Genomic DNA, 18,106 nt, shown 5'->3' on the forward strand with positions numbered 1-18,106 from the left:
TGTGTACACAGCCTTCCAATCATCCTTTGACATCATCATCACCTTCTTTGTCGGTTGCTACTGCCTCTGTCCTCGTTGAATTCCCCTTCAACCAGTGCAGAGAATGTACCAAACTTCTACTCCATTGCAAGGTGCATCAAATTATCTTTCCAACAAGTGGTTATTCACCCCGATTGGACCCCGGATAAAGAAGTTATGCTTGTTTTATTACTGCGCTGCAATCTGTCCACAGGGATTTCAGAACGCGCAGCGTTGAAAGATTTTATCATAACTCTTCACACCGATCTCCAAAGCTGATGGTTCTTGATCCGTTGGAAAGAAGACTTGATGGAGTTTCAAAATAATCTATTAATTTCTCATGGTACTTCTCTGATCTTGGACGAAAAACTCATCACAACAGTAACACTTCATAGATGATGATGATCACACGATTTTTTTCACGGGCATGCTTCATACCTATTGCTTGAACAAACAATTCTTCTCAAAAACATCAGTCTTTAAAATCAATTGATACGGCGGCGTACCTTATTTATCATCTTTTGCTTTGGGGAGTGGGGACTCGATAGCGGATGCTGGGCCACTAACAAAAGTTAGCACCTACTACTAAAGAGCGAATCTTGATGTTGTTGCCGTCATGTCGATGTGGACGTTGTCGATGTTCCATATCGAGGTTCCTCGATCATCTTGTTGACGATTGTTGAAATTTGTTGAAGTGGACTATAGACTTCTCGAAGTCCAAGTTTGGTGTCTAGCTTTTTCCACATGCTTTCAAGGACACAAACAAGAAAACAAGGGTATATGCAATAATAAAAATTAGGGTTAGTCCAAAAAAACTAGATAGATCGCCCTAGGGTTCAAGTTGCCGATCCCCGGCAATGGCACCAGAAAAGCTTGTTGACGCTTCTTAAAGCGCCAATTTACGTACCGCAAGCGCACGGATCGTGGTAGCTTTTCCCTTAGAGTACTCCCCCAAGGTTTATCATCCGTGGATCGGAAGCGAACCGACTAGGATTTACCATCTAATCTATCAAACATATCCTAAACATGAAGTGAAGATTGCATACAAAGTGAACACTTGATAGATATGAATGAAGCATAAGTGTTCATCACACCCACAACCGTAGATGAGATAACACAACCAAGGAGCTAGGACCTATCATCTCTAGGTACGGTTCTAGTGAAAAAAGTAATCAAAGCATAGATTGCATCTCGACTAAAGGTACACGAAATCATCTCTCAGAAAGGCAGCTCGCAAGCGCCCTACTTTCCCAAGGTCGCCGGTGTGAGGTGCGTGTCGACGCCTAAGGTTTCCCAAAGCTTTACCCCAAACTCCCATGGTACTCGCCATCGATCCTATTCCACATCATGTCGTCGCTAGAACTTTTCCCTCCGCCATGCTGTCACCACACCTAGGGTAATCAACCACTAGCTAAAACATGCTACCTCAACGTATCTACAAGATGTAGACTAATTACCACGAATAGATCTAATCTTACTATGAACATATGGATGCATTACATATGAGAAAGAAAGCATGCATTGAAGTAGACTAAAGTCGAGACAACTAGAATAAAGAGTAGATTGATATCACCATCGTGTGTGTACGTACCCCGACGAATGTTGGGGATGACTCTCGAACCCCACCATGGCACAACCTCGCGGGAGGCCATGGCGGCTAGGGGTGGCCTAAGCCATCTCCTAGGTACCCTCGAAGACTTGCGGCGGCCGTCGTCTCCCTCCGGTCTTAGCCCTAGGTTTTCGTCGAGTTCTTGGTGGATTGGATCCCCTCCCTCGGGCGCATAGGGGGTTGTATTTATGCCCTTGGGGAGCCTTGGGGCGTGTTCCACCTTGCCTTGCACGAGATCTTCCTTGGGAGAGAAGCAAACTTGGTTTCCATAAAATCAGCCTCGTCCAGATTTTCCTGTTTCGCAGCCCTTCCTTGCCGACGCCATATCTCCTATGTCCGGACTCTAAATAATGCAAATTCTGTGTCCAGATTGCGTGCCACGAAATTATCTCCAACTTTGGTATTCATTGCTTTCCTTGGAAACGAAGATAAGATCCCCAAAACAGCCTTGGAAGAAAATCTGTCTGATTTCGGACTTGTCTGCGCAGCAGGTATTTCGGGGGCCATATCTCCTAGCTCCTTAACCCGAATTGGGCCTTTCATATGTCCAAATCGAAGCTCTCATCGAGGCCCATAACTTTGGTATTCAACCTTTTTCCATTAGAGGCCGTTTAAGACTCTGAATCCGCACCGAAAGATCATGCTATTTGGGCAAATATCTCTCGGGCTGAGTTGATCTCATGGGTAAACCTCCAAATCTCAAGCCCATCTTCCTTCATGTGGCTTTTATCGACATTTTGACTTTCTTCACCTTTATATGTGGGCTTTAGATGTCATTATCTCCGCGATTTAGATAGGGGTGCTTGTCGTCCAAGCTCCAGCATCTTCTGTTTAAGTCCCTAGAGTTTTAGGGCTTCGTGGTTTTGTCCTTGGGCTCTCTTGGAAGGTGGATGTGCATGAATGGGCTTCGAATCAACATGGGCTTTAGTCCTTTCTTTGGGCTTTGACCTTCGTCTTTCTCCGTGTTAGCGCTCGATCACGGGCCTCATCATTTCATGCTCCAAAAGAGGCCAAAAACCTACAAAAACAAAGTTCCTCCAAAATATATGTGCAAATGTAAAAATGACCAATAATTAGGCCGGGGTTAGGATGGTTAGTGATTTTGATATTGAATTCATGCCATTATCAAGGATAAACAAGGGATAAAACGGGTACTTAAGGAGCGCCAACAATATGGAAACCTTATCCACGGGAAGGAGGTTGCTTAGGGGCTACTCCTCTCCAAGGTACACCTGGACTGATGCCTATTCAGGTTTGGCCGAACCTGGGAGTCGGCCGACCCCCATGTGAAGCTTCTGTTGGCAGCCAAAATTGGCAAGCACCGAGCCAATTGAGGGTTTTTTCTAACCACAATCGAATCAATACAATCTCGTTACTCTTTTTCTCAAACCCTAGCTTTTTCAACACTTTTGTTGTTCTTCTTGCACGGTGTCTGAGGGCATTCTAGATGTCCTGCTGACCCTAGAAAAATCCTAGATCTTTGAGTTTCGACGGGGTCCCTCCCGAGCTTGAGGTTCTAGGTCTTCGCGACTTCTCTGTGTTCAACTGGTCTGATCGATTGGCGGGACCGGTTTGACCAGTCTGCGAGGGGAAGCACTGGTGACTTGATCGTTGCGATCCGCGCATTCTCGCACTCGTGTGTTGACCAAGAATGCGTCAACATACTTTTTGGCGACTCCACTGGGGAAGAAGCAATCTGCATCGGTACCAATGGCCGGTGATAAGGGAGATCCTTCCAAGCTAGATCCATCTAAAGCCATCAACATCAGCTATGATAAGCTACCTGAGGAGCGTCGCCAAGAGTTCAAAGCCGAGCTCAAATGACAGAACGACAAGATGATGGCGAGGCTGCTGTCATGCTACGGGAAGATTCGGCAAGGTGTCGTCGAGAAGGAAAAATTCGTCATGCCGTCGATCCCATCTACTAGCCCGTCTACTTCTCCTGTCATCAATGTAAGCTCTTCTCCAAAAGATCTTTATGGTATGTTATTATCTGACCTTGGGAAGAAGATTCAGGATTCTCATCTATCCACGCAAAATATACTTCTTGATCATACTGAGCGTATGGATAGAATTGATAAGGGTAAATCTATAAATACTGCATATTCTACCAAAGATCTTACCCCTACTTCGGCAGTGCCTGCATTTACAGAGGTAGAGTATGGGATGCCACCGAATTATTTTGCTGGGTAGACACCACCGCCAGGCACAGTTCTGCCATCCAGGGCCGAACCGGCCAGGCCGGTCGCATCGACCGGTCAGATCGGTGTCTCGGCGGTAGGAGCCGTCGGACTGGTCAGCCCGACCGGTCAGACCGGTCGGCCTCGGTGCTTGCCAATTTTGGCTGCCAACATATGCCCCATGCCTTTTTGGTGAGCTTTGCAAGCTGAAAAGCAAGTACTAAACACACTCTAAAAATACAAAATTACAACATCAAGCACTGGCCTAAAAATAATGCTAAGGGCGATATTCAAATATCTACCATTTCCGTCTTCAAGCGTCTTGCCAAACACTTGGGTAGCATTTCTTCAAGTATCTTCCATTCAATGCCCTTGGTAGACGTTCACCTTGCAGCGTCTCCACCATATAAGAATTTCCGAAGATGACTTTGACAATCTTGTACGGTCCTTCCCAACTTGGCGACCACTTGCCGAATTTGTTGCTCTTCGTCCCGAGAGGTAGAGTTGTCTTCCAAATCAGCTCACCAACTTGAAAAGATTTGGCTCTTACCTTTTTGTTGTAAGCTCTAGCTACCCAAAGCTTGTCTTTTTCAATCTCCTTTAAAGCTTGCAACCGCTTGTCACTCACCTCATCAATATTATCCATCATCAAGTCATGATAATCAACAGCGGAAAGGTCATTTTGCTTAGCCAATCTATAAGTATCCAGATTTACCTCAACAGGCAAAACGGCCTCTTGACCATAAACATGCTCAAAAGGAGTAACTTTAGTAGCACCATGTCTAGATATATGATGAGCCCACAAAGCTTCAGATAAAACCTCATGCCACCTCCTAGGATTTTCTTCTATCTTCTTCTTGATGAGCTTTATCAAGATCTTATTACTAGACTCGGCCTGACCATTGGCCTGTGCATAATATGGAGATAAATTGAGTATCTTAATCTTGTAAGATTAGGCAAATTCTCGCACCTCTTTTAAAATAAATGATGATCCTTGATCCATTGTCAAAGTTTGAGGGATGCCGAATCAATGAATAGTATGCTCTGTAAGAAACTCAATTACCTCTCTATGTGTCATATTCTTCAAAGGAACCGCTTCAGTCTATTTAGTAAAATAATCCATCGCAACTAACATGAAGTGATGTCCCTTTGAAGAAGGAGGATTAATTTGACCAATGAAATTTGAACCCCATCCTCTGAACGGCCAAGGTTTAATGATAGGATGCAATAACGTAGCAGGCACCAACTAAATATCACCAAATTGCTGACATTCTTCACACCCCTTATAGTATCTAAAGCAATCTGAAATCATACTTGGCCAACAAAAACCGGCTCTCCTAAGCAACCATTTTATTTTAGGAGCCGATTGATGTGTACCACAGATGCCTTCATGAACTTCTCCCATAGCATCACGAGCCTGATCGGTACCCAAACATTTGAGAAGAACATCATCGGCGGTTCGACGATAAAGCTCATCGTCAACCAAAATATATTTAAACGCTAAACGCCGAATATTTCTCTCTGCACCACGACTAGCATCCTTCAAATATGCAATGATCGGCACTCTCCAATCTTGTAACTCGGTCTCAACTTTTTGATTAACTTTATTGGCCGAAGTACAGTTTTCACCGCCCTCGGCGGTCAAACCGGTCTCCTGACCGCTCAGTCCGGTCAGAGCGGTCAGACCGGTTTCTGCGACCGGTCGGACCTGTTCATCTAGAACCAGTGACTCGGCTTTAATTCGCATCGGCTTCCTAATGTTAAAATACTTCTTTGAAACACTATAGCCAGATGCTTGCTGATCCAGAGTGTTATTCTTTTCATTCTCTTCCCTTAGAATGTGTCGAATAACAAATTCATCAAAGTAAGAGATAATATCAAGGCATTTGTCAAGATACACATTTAAAATTCCATTATAACATTGGCATACCTTAGATATTTGCTGCACCACCAGAAGTGAATCACCAAAGGCTTCAATATTTTTCACGCCTATGAATTGCAAAAACTCCAAGCCAAATAGAAGTGCTTCATAATCAACTTGATTGTTTGTGCAAAATTCTTCCAATCGGTTTGATAATTCAAAAACAGCACCACTTGGAGAGATAAGAACATTACCAATACCAACTCCTCTCCCATCATCACAAACTGATCCATCAAAATATAATTTTCATAGTGTGCAAGTAATATAACTGACTTCTAAATCATGCTTATCATTAATCTGATGTTCAACAATGAGATCCGCTACAATTTGGCCTTTTACAAATTTTGAAGACTCATAGGCCAAATCATATTCCACAAGTGCATAAGCCCATTTACCGATTCTTCCACTTACAATCGGTTTTTGTAACATGTGCTTAATAACAATGGCTTGACAAGTAACTATGCAAGTACTAGATAAGAAATAATACCTCAATTTGGTACAAGCATAGTACAAGGATAAGCACAATTTTTCAATAAATGTATACCTTGTTTCTGCATCGATAAGTCGTCGGCTTATATATGTAATAATATACTCCTTTCTTTCGGTCTCTTGAGTCAAAACAGCGTCAATAACTCTATCTTTAGCAGCCACATAAAACCTGAAAGGAACCCCTCTCCTAGACACCTTAAGCACTGGCGGCGAAGATAAATAATTCTTGATCTTCTCAAATGATTCTTATTGTTCTGCCCCCCAAGTAAATTCAGCTTCATTCTTTAACCGAAGAATCAACCCCCTAAGGCACAAATCTCTACTCCTATAATGCAGCAGTAGTTCGTGCGTCGCTCCTCCCCGCACCCCGCCGCGTGGGCCGAACGCAGCCCACTCCCGGCCCACACAACCGGTCGCTCGCCTCGCCTCCTCGGCTGTCGCCCCCCCCCCCCCCCCCCGCATCTAGCTCTCCCTCGCGCCGACGACTCGCCCGGTCGCCCCTCGCCCGCCACGCCGCCCCTCGCCGTCCCTCGCTGTGCCGCGCCGCCGCCTCGCCCCTCGCCCGCCGCGCCGCCCCTCGCCGTCCCTCGCCTCGGATCTGAACCGCTCCTCGCGCTCGCCGATGCCTTACCACTCCCGCGCCCCACCGTACCTCGCCCACCGCGCAGCGGCTCGCCGTTCCTCGCCGGCCGGGATTCGACCACCATGGCACGGATCCGGCACGAGGAGGCTGCCAGCGCCAGCTCCCGCGCTAGCTCCCGCGCCAGCGCCCGCTCCCGCGCCAGTTACAGCTCCCCCACCACACGTCGCCCCCCACGTTGTTGGCAACCGCCGCCTTTACCGTGAGCCACGACCGTGAGCCACGACCGAGCGCACCCGCGAGCCGCGACAAGCCGCAGCTCTACTCAGTGTTCCCATGCTCCTCCGTCGCACACACGAAAGGTGCAGTTCCTCTCTTGCTTCTGTTCTCGTTCCCCCTCCCATGGTGGCGGCAGCTAATGCTTTGTTCCTGTTTATTCTTGATAGTTGTTCATCGGTGTGTCGCCTGCCCTCTTGGGATTGCCTGCTGCGTTGAGCAGGTGCCCCAGTTTCCCTGTCGCTTCTGTTCTGGTTCCCTCTCCCATGATGGCGGCAGCTAATGCTTTGTTCTCTGTTGATTCTTGATAGTGTGGTGCTTCGTTCATCGGTGTGTCCTCTTGTGATTGCCTGCTACGTTGAGAAGCTAACATCCAGGTGCCCAGTTTCTCTGCTTCATTGCTTAATTGATCCTGTGTGCATGCTATGATGTATACAAAAGCTCAGTTTCTCTGCTTGCTTGCTTAATTGATCCTGGTGTTTTTATGACCATGCTCTCTAAAAATTCACTAATTTTCTATCAGTTGCATAACCTTGACAATCTCAGGAAGAACCCAATAGCTGGTTTAAGACATATACCATGCTGATTGATCTAACTATAAACAAGAAAAATCCTGAAGGGAACTCCAGAAAAATAGCGCCTACCTGCAGCAATGCCAACTGAGCTGACAATGTTGTGGCTTCAGTTTGCAGAGTTTGAACCTTGCGCTCGAGTTCAGCAATATAGCGCATCTTCCTTTCCTTCAATCTTGCAGCAGATTGTCTATTAGCCCAAATCCTGTCAAACAATAGATACCGACAATAAATCACCATAGCATGCTTATTCACGACATAAAATTCACTTTATCTTGAAGAATGATGCATCCTGAAATAAGGCAAAAGAAGGACTTAGGACTCTGAGACTGAGGAAGCAGATACTACTTGCGTGTTTTCAGTGTTGGGCTGCGTGCATATGATATTTCTTTGTCTTCTCACCTGCCTATGAAACAACTTTCTTCTAATGTGACCTATTCTGTGAAGCAACACCTTGAATACTTATACCATTTACATTCATTAATAATTCCATAGAACCATCACATAGTAAATTTCTCTTCGCTACAAATCTCTCAGAGAAGAATTTCTAGACACAACCGTTTGAAGTGAAATGATAAAACAGATAATACAGTCATCCAAGGGAAACCTGACCAACCAAACTGAAGATAATACAGTCATCCAAGGGAAACCTGACCATCCAAACTGATTTGCATGTAAAAAGACTATATATAGAACAAACATTAAGCTCTGAGAATCAGACATTTCACCCTCAATACTATTTGTGCAAAGCAAAGCCCAATACAGTCTTTGCATCTAAGAATCAGATCCTTAGCTAAAGTTCACTGTGCAATTTCCCCTCAGTAATACGTGACTGCAATAAGATCAGTTTCTCTGCTTGCATATTGCCTGAATGCTTTGTCCAATATTAACTGTGTGAAATGCATGATTCTTGATGTTAAATGCCAGCATTAGTTCCGTTTTTCGACCTGCAATGAACTAGCTGCATGTAGTGTATGTTTAAGGTTAGTTCCATACAATATACCAAAATCGGTGAAACACCTGCTTCACCCCATTTTATATTTAGTTTAATGGCACCACTTCGCCTTGGTGGAAGTAAGAGGACATATGCGGAGTATGCAGAGCCAAATCCAGCAACGGATTGGTGAGTTTAGTTACACTAATCAGAACACCTAAGATACACACCGATGATATATATATAGCAACCTAAAACGTGTGTCGCTTACAGCTTAAAGTTGTTCGATGATGTTGACGATTCTCGAGGTCTACCTCAGACTTGGACTATAATTGTAAGGATAGATGTTAAATTCCCTATGGAGCCTAGGTATCATGATAAGCAACACTTCATCCTTGTCGACACCACTGTAAGTCACTACAAAGGCTAAAAATAAATTGTATCATTAAGTCGTTTTAGGCATAGTTATCTCGCTCACTTCTCCTGTACTGGGTAACTCTATAGGGTTCCAAAATTGAAGCAATTTCATATGGCAATAACGTCCATCGATTTGACACACTACTTCAGCAAGGATGCAAGTACATTTTGAAAGATGTAGTTTTTGGGCCAAACTGGGGGGGCCTTGAATTCAGAAATATTGGGCATCGGTTTGAGGTGACATTGACCAGAAAAACTCGTGTTGAGCCATACACCTTACCACTTCAGTTCCCTCCCTGCCCAAAGCATCTTATGCCATTTCATGAAGTGATCCGACAACCCAACAAGACATTTGTAGGTACTGCTCCTAACCTACTTTGTTGTAATGGCTCTACAAATATCTTAATATCCATAGTCTTTAAGTTGATAAATTACTAAATGTTTCAGATGTTATGGGAATAGTTGTCCATATGGAGCCATTGGAGCATGTGGGCAATAGGCTATATAGAGAGGTTGTGTTAATGGATGCAAGGTATGCATTCAAATCGGTACTACAACAATATGTTATATATTCACAGCTCACCACTAAAGGGTTTTAATTAATATGCTAAATTTCTAGGTGGCACCTTATTATTGTTGGGATTTGGAGTGACCTCTTCTGCCGGAATTTTCAACGATGGTACAAAGCTAGAGATGAAAAGGAAATTATAATTGCCACTATGCTGCGACGAAACTCTACACACAGTAATTCCTGATCAAATATACCTCTACCTGATCAAATATACCTGTACCTGATCAAATATACCTCAGTCATATCTTCAATTTAACTAACCCTACCCTAACTCTACCCTATTTAACCAACAGGATGCTTGGAGAGCTCAGACCACACATCACTGGACTTCAACCCAAGACATCACACATGGCATCAACTAGCAAGTGAGAAACTGCTACATCCTAAGCTAAATAACAGTTTCATCTGTTAATGCACACATATAGACTAAAACAATATATCTTGTAAATTGCAGCTGTTCGGCGAATAATGATGGAAAGGCAGAATCTTCGCTTCATTAACAGATATCTTGAAGCAAGATGGGCATACTTGGCGACCGTGTTACCACACTGATCGATCTGGGAATCAAGGAAAATTAGATGTAGGGTCATTAGGAAGTGTTTCTAGATTGTTTGTCACTAGACTATTTATCACTGCTATGTTTTCGAAATTTGTATTAATGTTACCAGAAGCAGACTGCATTTCCAATACATTCATGGTTGTGCTATTCAAAAGTGTTTAGTTGAGTGGACAATATACTATGATAGTATATTTTGGTTATCATGTGTTGAACTACTGCTGCATTATAGGAGTAGAGACACAGGGCCACTGTTGCAAGCAGTTCGTCCTTCCTTCCCATGCATCTGTTTGTCTGAAGATGTGGTCCTTCCTTCCCATGTACCTCTGCTTGCTTGCTTGTGATATTAATTGTGCTGATATATTCCAGTTCCAGCGTTTAAGGTCGTCAGCATGTATGCATGTAGTTGATCTAATTCAGTGCAAGGGTGCAGGTTATCAAATAATATTTTGTAGACAAGTAAATTCTTGATAACAAGAGAGCAGCATATAAAGAGCTATATTAGATACCAGTAGATTGGACCAAATGCTTTGACATTCTCATGATCCTCAATGTCTGGGGATGAAGGATCATGAGCAAGGCCATGAGCCAAAAAGGAAAATTGTTCTTTTTGTGGTTAGATTTGTAGACACGTGAACGATGATTCAATGCGAATCACGCACATATCAAAATTTTCTTTGATCCTGCAGATGAACTCATCAACTGCACTAGGATTTCTCTCTTTTCTGCTACTGGGCTGGACTTCCTTACAATGAAATTACCGATCGATCAGATATTCTGATTAAATTAACTGCTTGTTTGATTAAAAATTAGCCTGGCCAAAGTAGTGATCTCTTATAGAAATATGTGGTCATTTTTATTCCTTCCGGATGTAGCTCAGCAAGTCTCAGTCTGTACCATCTTAAGGGTGAACGCCATTCCAGAAAGAAATATTCTCTGCTCAAGTTGTATTCAAACAAATCACTAGCCTGAACATTGTATGTAATATCAATCTGGAACCCTATCTCATGCAAATGTATTCTTTTCTGGCTATCTAATGAGCCATGTACAAGTTTCAGTTTGTACAATGTATATTCTCTGCGCGCTCAGTGAAAAAGCGACAAATTGTGGTGTATATGCAATGGCTAAGCTACTAAAAAGTATTGGGGTATGACAACATCCAGTCGGGATTTAGGCAGATTGCTAAAAATAATAATTAATGTATTTTGCTAAAAAATAACTCACCAAAAAGGAAATCATCCTGAAAGTGAATAGAAATATGAATCTCCAAAGATGATGACCTAATACAAAACAGAACAATAACAAAGGCCTGCCAAGCAGCATTGTCCCCAATGAAATACCTGTGAAATCCTCAGAGTCAAATAAAATACATCAACAGGTACTTTGTGGTCCCATTGTCTTGATAAGCGGAGAACAGCTTTCGCTGCGGCAAGCCTCAAATGGGCCTTATCAGCAGCACTGCAGAGCAGCAAGATAAAATATTATACGGTGCGGAATGTTTACATTGCAATTAAAGGGCATGTATCTACTGGTCGTGCCCCATCGCTGCCGGTAGAGGGGGTCGGACTCGCCCGACCCCTGCGACAAAGGGTCCGGCTCGCCCGACCCCTGCAGAGGGGGTCCGGCTCGCCCGACCCCTATGGAGGGGTCAGCCTGGCTCGACATCTGCGAAGAGGGTCCGGCTCGCCCGACCCCTGCAAGGGGGTCGGACTCGCCCGACCTCCACATGAGATGTCAGTCTGAGGACTGTTTTGCAAAATGACCGAGAAAGCACGATCTGGGCCGTCCGCCCGGCCGATCGGACGGCCGGGAACGACCGATGATGTGGCCACGCTGGGAGGCCTTCTTTTGGTGCGGAAATCGTATATAGAGATAAGCTGCAAAATTCTGTAATATGCTCCATTCGATTTAGGTTAAAAATATTTTGCAGTATAATACTTTTGCTATGCAGTTCGTGCCATAGTTCAAGTGCATGGATGAATTTTGAAATTAAGCTCTAGCTTTATATTCTGAATAGTGTGTTACAAATGCCTTACTTGTTAGGTCTAGAGGCTACAATGTCGGGAGATCCGAACCACCCAAGAAGAAATGGAAAAGAAAGTATGAATTTGTAACTTGTTAGTTAAATTTTCTTTTGATTTTGATTACAAAATTCAATCAATGGATGTATACATGTAAGGTGTTCATTTCATTTATTTTTTATTTATACAAGTTATGAATATACAAATGAAGCGAAAGAGAGTTGAAAGTATGCGGACGCGTCAAGTCTCTACCGGGCTTTCGATTCGAGATCCATCATGTGCCACGCAAGAAAGTTCATCAGAAGATGATGACCATCCATGTGGACTACCTCCCTCAGTTTTGAGCCCTTTCCAAAGTACCCTCACGTCTACACATGTTGAACAAGGCCAAAGCTCTACGGGTACTTCATATAATTAATTAAAATAAGTGGCTGATTTGTAAACAATAGTCGTATGAAACATATAATCATTACTCCAATTCTTTTTACTTTTCAGCACGTCCTACCCTTATGGAGCAGCAAAATCCATCACGAATATCTCGAGCAAGCACTCGTGGTAGAGCAACATACCGTGCAGAGACAAGAAGGGAACGTGAAAGAGCACGTCGTGCAAGCATGACACCTGAACAAGTTGCAAGCAGACGCGCGCGCGCCAGAGAACGGTATGCAAATGAGAGACCAGAACAAAGGCTAGCGAGACAAGTTCGAAGATACCCAAGAGTGGCGGCTAGATGCACCACACATGTTCCTAACTTTTCTGTTGTAACAAATTTCAATGGCACTAATGATGCCGCTGTGGTGGGCTCAAACAACCTTGAGTTTGGTGACATCGTATACCAGAACCTACCTGAAAGCACTCATATGTTGAAGTCGGTGCCAGACTGCTGCCATTGCGGTGCAAAGAGGTTTGAATATGAGCCGTTGGGATTTTGTTGCCGAGATGGGAAGGTCAAGATTGAGATGCCTGAGCCGCCTGAAGAGCTTCGACTGTTGTATACCAGCCAGGACCCAAACTCACAACATTTCCAAGATCATACAAGATGGTTCAATGGACATTTTTCGTTCACAACCTTTGCTTGTGATTACGACCAAAACCTTGCAAGCGCAAGAGATGGAGTATATACCTTCAAAGCGAATGGACAAATTTACCACAACCTACACTCCTTTGGAAAAAGAGATGAGAATTCAAGCCACTTGCAACTATACTTCTACGATGATGACCCTAGCCTTTCACATCGTTTTCGAAAGGCTCGATTTGAGTTGTTCCAAGCAAGAGACCGTTCTATCATTGCGAGTTTGGTGGATATACTAAGAGCCAACCCTTACTCTGAAACATTTAGGAGCTTAGGACAGGTCGAGAACATGGATGAGTGTCGTATTTTCCTTAATACTGACTACAAACTAGACCAGAGAACCTACAATGCACCATTGACGTCAGAGGTGGCCGCCGTATGGGTTGAGGGGAATGAGATTTACCAACATATTGACCGTGGCATAACCCTGTTTGGCAACGATAACAGATGTTACTCCATCAAGCCTCATCATGGATGTTATGACCCTTTGTCATACCCTCTCTTCTTTCCTAGGGGCGAGCTTGGGTGGCATCCAGAAATACCAAAGGTTGGTGTTAATCCTGGCCAGGTCATTAGGCCGTCCACACAACCTGACAATCCAGGTACGTTATGTGATAAATTGCCTTATATTTTCGGATGATTTCAACTCTTGATCCGATCCAATAATTAACTAACCGCATGCATCTTTTATCACTAACAGACACTAATAGCCAGTTGTGCGTCACGATGCGCGAATACTATTGCTACAAATTCCAGATGCGCCGTGGTATATTCAACACCATCTTGCATGGTAAGCGTCTATTCCAGCAGTTCGCTGTGGATACATATATCAAGCTTGAAACAACACGGCTCAACTATATCCTTCACAACCAATCGAGAATACGAGCTGATCTGTACCAGGGCTTAGTTGACACTTTATGTGCTGGAGAGGTTCGAGCACGTAGAGTTGGCAAAAGATGGGTGCTACCGGCATCATTTATTGGTGGAGGAAGGGATATGAGACGGAGATACATGGATGCTATGGCCTTGGTGCAAAAGTATGGAAAACCAGATTTCTTTCTCACTATGACTTGTAATCCTAACTGGGAAGAAATAGTTAGAGAGCTTGAACCGGGCCAGACACCACAGGACCGACCGGATCTTGTTGTGCGAGTATTTAAAGCCAAATTAGAAGACCTCAAACACCAGCTATTCCATAAACACATCCTTGGGGTTGTGGCAGCACAAGTTCATGTCATTGAATTCCAGAAAAGGGGTTTGCCACATGCACACTTCCTCCTTATCATGCAATCCCCCTACAAACTAACAAGCCCAGAACAGTACGATGCTGTTATCTCGGCGGAGCTTCCAAATAAGGACAAGTATCCCCAGCTTCGTGAAATGGTTGCCAAACACATGATGCATGGGCCATGTGGTTCTTTAAATAGACGTAGCCCCTGTATGAGAGATGGTCAATGCAAGTGCCATTATCCACGCCAGTTTCAGGCCACAACTCTCCAAGGGAAGGACTCTTACCCAATATATAGAAGAAGGGAGGATGGAGAGATAGAATTAGTTAGAGGACATGACATGGACAATAGGTGGGTCGTGCCTTATTGTCCGAAGCTATTGAGAAGGTATGATTGTCACTTGAATGTTGAGGTTTGCTCGAGCATTCAAGCTGTGAAATACCTTTACAAGTACATCTATAAGGGCCATGATAGGGCATCCGTGTCTGTAAATGATGCAGATGGCAATCAGGAGATTAACGAGATAGAAAATTTCAGAGATGCTAGATGGGTGGGCCCGCAGGAGGCATTATGGAGAATATATGGGTTTGATCTAAATGGTATCTCACCCCCCGTTCTACAGCTACAACTTCATCTTCCAGGCATGCATCTTGTTTCCTACAATGAGAATGCCGATGTGCGTAATGTTTTGGAAGCACAGGGTGTTGAGAAATCAATGTTAACTCAGTTCTTTAAGGCAAACCAAGAATTCCCATGGGCTCGAACCCTACTATATAGAGAGTTCCCAGAACATGCAGTTTGGGAGAGTAGGCCGAAGAAATGGAAACCAAGACAGCAGCGAACACAGGTTGGACGGATCATTTCTGCACATCCTGCTGAGGGGGAGAGATATTATCTAAGAGTGTTGCTGAACCACGTACGAGGACCGACTTCATACGAACATCTAAGATCATTTGAAGGAATTGTCTATCCTACCTTCCGAGAGGCTGCTGAGAAAAGAGGTCTTATTGAGGCAGATAGTAGCATCGATGAATGCTTGACTGAGGCTGAAGTTTTCCATATGCCTTCGTCTCTCCGAAGGTTGTTTGCTACGATTTTGGTCTTCTGTGAGCCTAGCAATGTGCGAGGTCTCTGGGATAAGCACTTACAAGCAATGTCTGATGACTTCCAGTGGGGCCAAAGCGATTCAAATGCAGTACAACAGATGGTGTTGATAGATATTAGAAATATCCTCCAGTCGATGGGTAAGGATATAACATTATTCCCTCTTCCAGAGATTTCTGGCTCAAATGACGACATGTCTGGTGTGGTACGGGAAATATTTGAGGAGACCAATATTGAATTAGACAATGAACACCTATCAGCTGTGTCATACCTCAATCGTGAACAAAGGCAAGCTTATGACACTATATTAGCATCCGTCGATAGTGGTACTGGAGGTGTTTTCTTTGTTGACGGCCCCGGAGGAACAGGAAAGACATTCCTATACAATGCAATGCTAGCCAGAGTTCGGAGCAATGGAAATATAGCGATAGCTACTGCAACGTCCGGTGTAGCTGCTTCCATCATGCCTGGAGGTAGAACTGCACATTCAAGATTCAAAATTCCACTTAGCATACAAGACGGTGGTGTGTGTAACTTTACCAAGCAAAGTGGGACGGCAACACTTCTTCGTCGTGCTTCACTTATATTGTGGGATGAAGCCACGATGACAAAAAGACAAGCAATTGAGGCACTTGATAAGAGCATGAGAGACATCATGGATAAGCCTGGTTTACCGTTTGGTGGAAAGACGATTGTCTTTGGAGGTGACTTTAGACAGGTGCTTCCGGTCGTACGGAAGGGTACAAGGGCACAAATAATTAACTCAACGCTGCGTAGATCTTACCTATGGGACTACATGCATCAGTTGAAGCTTGTGCAGAATATGAGGGCTCAGTCAGATCCTTGGTTTTCAGATTACTTGTTGCGCATCGGAAATGGTGTTGAGGAAACCATTGATCAGGACTACGTAAGGCTACCTAGCGATATATGTGCCCCTTACACCGGTGAAGAATCTAACATCAATGACCTCATTGATGTGGTTTTCCCAATGCTAGAGGAAAACATGACAAATTCAAACTACATCACATCACGAGCTATTCTATCAACTAGGAATGAGAACGTCGATGGCATAAACATGAAGCTCATCGAACGCTTCCCAGGACAGCAAATGATCTATCACAGCTTTGATTGTGCAGTTGATGATCCAAACAATCACTACCCATCTGAGTTCTTGAATTCTTTGACACCGAATGGTTTGCCGCCTCACATCCTAAAGCTTAAGGTTAATTGTCCAGTGATATTGCTCAGGAATCTTGACCCACCAAATGGCTTGTGTAATGGAACGAGGTTGGTGGTGCGAGCATTTCAGAGGAACACCATCGATGCAGAGATAGTGCTGGGTCAACACACAGGAAAGCGAGTCTTCCTCCCACGCATACCTTTATGTCCTTCGGATGATGAAATGTTCCCATTTAGGTTCAAGAGGAAACAGTTCCCTGTTAGAGTGAGCTTTGCAATGACTATCAATAAAGCTCAGGGGCAAACGATCCCTCATGTTGGAGTCTACCTCCCTAACCCGGTGTTCTCACACGGACAGCTATATGTCGCTATGTCACGAGCTACAGCCAGAAGCAGACTCAAAGTTCTCGCTGCAACGACTAATGATGAGATTAGCGAATTAGATGGCACACTTACCAAGAATATCGTCTACAAAGAAGTGCTCACTTCCTAGATCTTTGGAACGTTTACATCCATATTTAGTTTTTTTATTTGTAATTACTAGCTACGAACGTTTGTGTTTTCCATTGTCCTATTAATTTCTTGAACTGGTGACAATACTAATTATCTTTGTCTTAATGTTATCGCAATATGTCTATACCGCATGTCAACAAATAACGACTTTTTACATATATCGCATTGTAACAAAGGACCCGTAGCAACGCACGGGCACTCTACTAGTCAAATTAAGCTATGACCACCCAGCTTTGTGTCCCCCACTGAGATCCAAAAACTGCAGTGCACTCAGCAAACTGTACACAAAAAAACAACTCCTTCAAAATCTAGGACTGACAAACTCCAGATGAGTGGCTCAACCCATCCAACGCTCCATCTCCACCGGATCATACCTCCCACACGCGCGTCCGCACCCATGCGGACTAACACGTCGCGGGTTCGATTCCCAGGACTAGCCTCGCGTGCCTCTCGACCAAAAAAGGAGAGCCGCCTCTCGCGCTGCCGCCGCAGGTGCCAGCCCCAACAAACGCCGCCGCACCTCCTCACTAGGACGGATCACACAACATGCTGCTGCGGTGACACAGCCTGCAGTCACCGGCCGCCGCCGACGTCAACATCCCAGGCGATCATAGCACCGGCGGCGGGGCAGCTCGCATCCCTTGGAGAGGAGCGGTGTGGGATGGTGGCGCTGTGTGGGCATGCGGAGCGTGGCTCATACGACGTGAAGGCGGCGAGCAGAGCAAGCGTGGGTGGAGAGCGGAAGCCTTGCCACCGTCGCGTTGCCACTGCCCCACCGCATTTTCCTACCCAAACGCCCGATGTTGCAAGCCCGCAAGACCTCCTCCCCAACGTGCTGTTCCATCGCGGCGGCCTCCACATCCCG

At 44.6% G+C, this 18,106-nt stretch overlaps 2 protein-coding genes across 2 annotated transcripts; both read left to right on the forward strand.

The window, feature by feature from the left end:
- The first annotated feature begins 7,388 nt into the window (after positions 1-7,388).
- LOC120644505 lies at positions 7,389-10,302 on the forward strand. Its single transcript, XM_039921134.1, has 8 exons — positions 7,389-7,450; positions 8,691-8,768; positions 8,853-8,988; positions 9,084-9,354; positions 9,444-9,528; positions 9,616-9,740; positions 9,861-9,932; positions 10,022-10,302. Exons 2-8 carry the CDS (start codon positions 8,695-8,697, stop codon positions 10,117-10,119), a joined length of 861 nt encoding a protein of 286 aa, XP_039777068.1. The 5' UTR covers positions 7,389-7,450; positions 8,691-8,694; the 3' UTR covers positions 10,120-10,302.
- A 3,203-nt stretch (positions 10,303-13,505) lies between these two features.
- On the forward strand, positions 13,506-17,221 carry LOC120645668. The gene is made up of 2 exons (XM_039922432.1): positions 13,506-13,818; positions 13,917-17,221. Exons 1-2 carry the CDS (start codon positions 13,506-13,508, stop codon positions 17,219-17,221), a joined length of 3,618 nt encoding a protein of 1,205 aa, XP_039778366.1.
- Positions 17,222-18,106: the final 885 nt, after the last annotated feature.

The sequence above is a fragment of the Panicum virgatum genome, chromosome 8K, assembly GCF_016808335.1.
Source record: "Panicum virgatum strain AP13 chromosome 8K, P.virgatum_v5, whole genome shotgun sequence".
NCBI lineage: Eukaryota > Viridiplantae > Streptophyta > Magnoliopsida > Poales > Poaceae > Panicum > Panicum virgatum.

Excerpts from the sequence above, each read along its gene's own strand:
- LOC120645668 (XM_039922432.1), top strand. The coding sequence starts at position 13,506 with ATGGATGAGTGTCGTATTTTCCTTAATACTGACTACAAACTAGACCAG. Across the intron at positions 13,819-13,916 it reads CACACAACCTGACAATCCAG|ACACTAATAGCCAGTTGTGC; the intron begins GTACGTTATGTG and ends TATCACTAACAG.
- LOC120644505 (XM_039921134.1), top strand. The coding sequence starts at position 8,695 with ATGGCACCACTTCGCCTTGGTGGAAGTAAGAGGACATATGCGGAGTAT. Across the intron at positions 8,989-9,083 it reads TCATCCTTGTCGACACCACT|GGTTCCAAAATTGAAGCAAT; the intron begins GTAAGTCACTAC and ends GTAACTCTATAG. Across the intron at positions 9,529-9,615 it reads GTTGTGTTAATGGATGCAAG|GTGGCACCTTATTATTGTTG; the intron begins GTATGCATTCAA and ends CTAAATTTCTAG.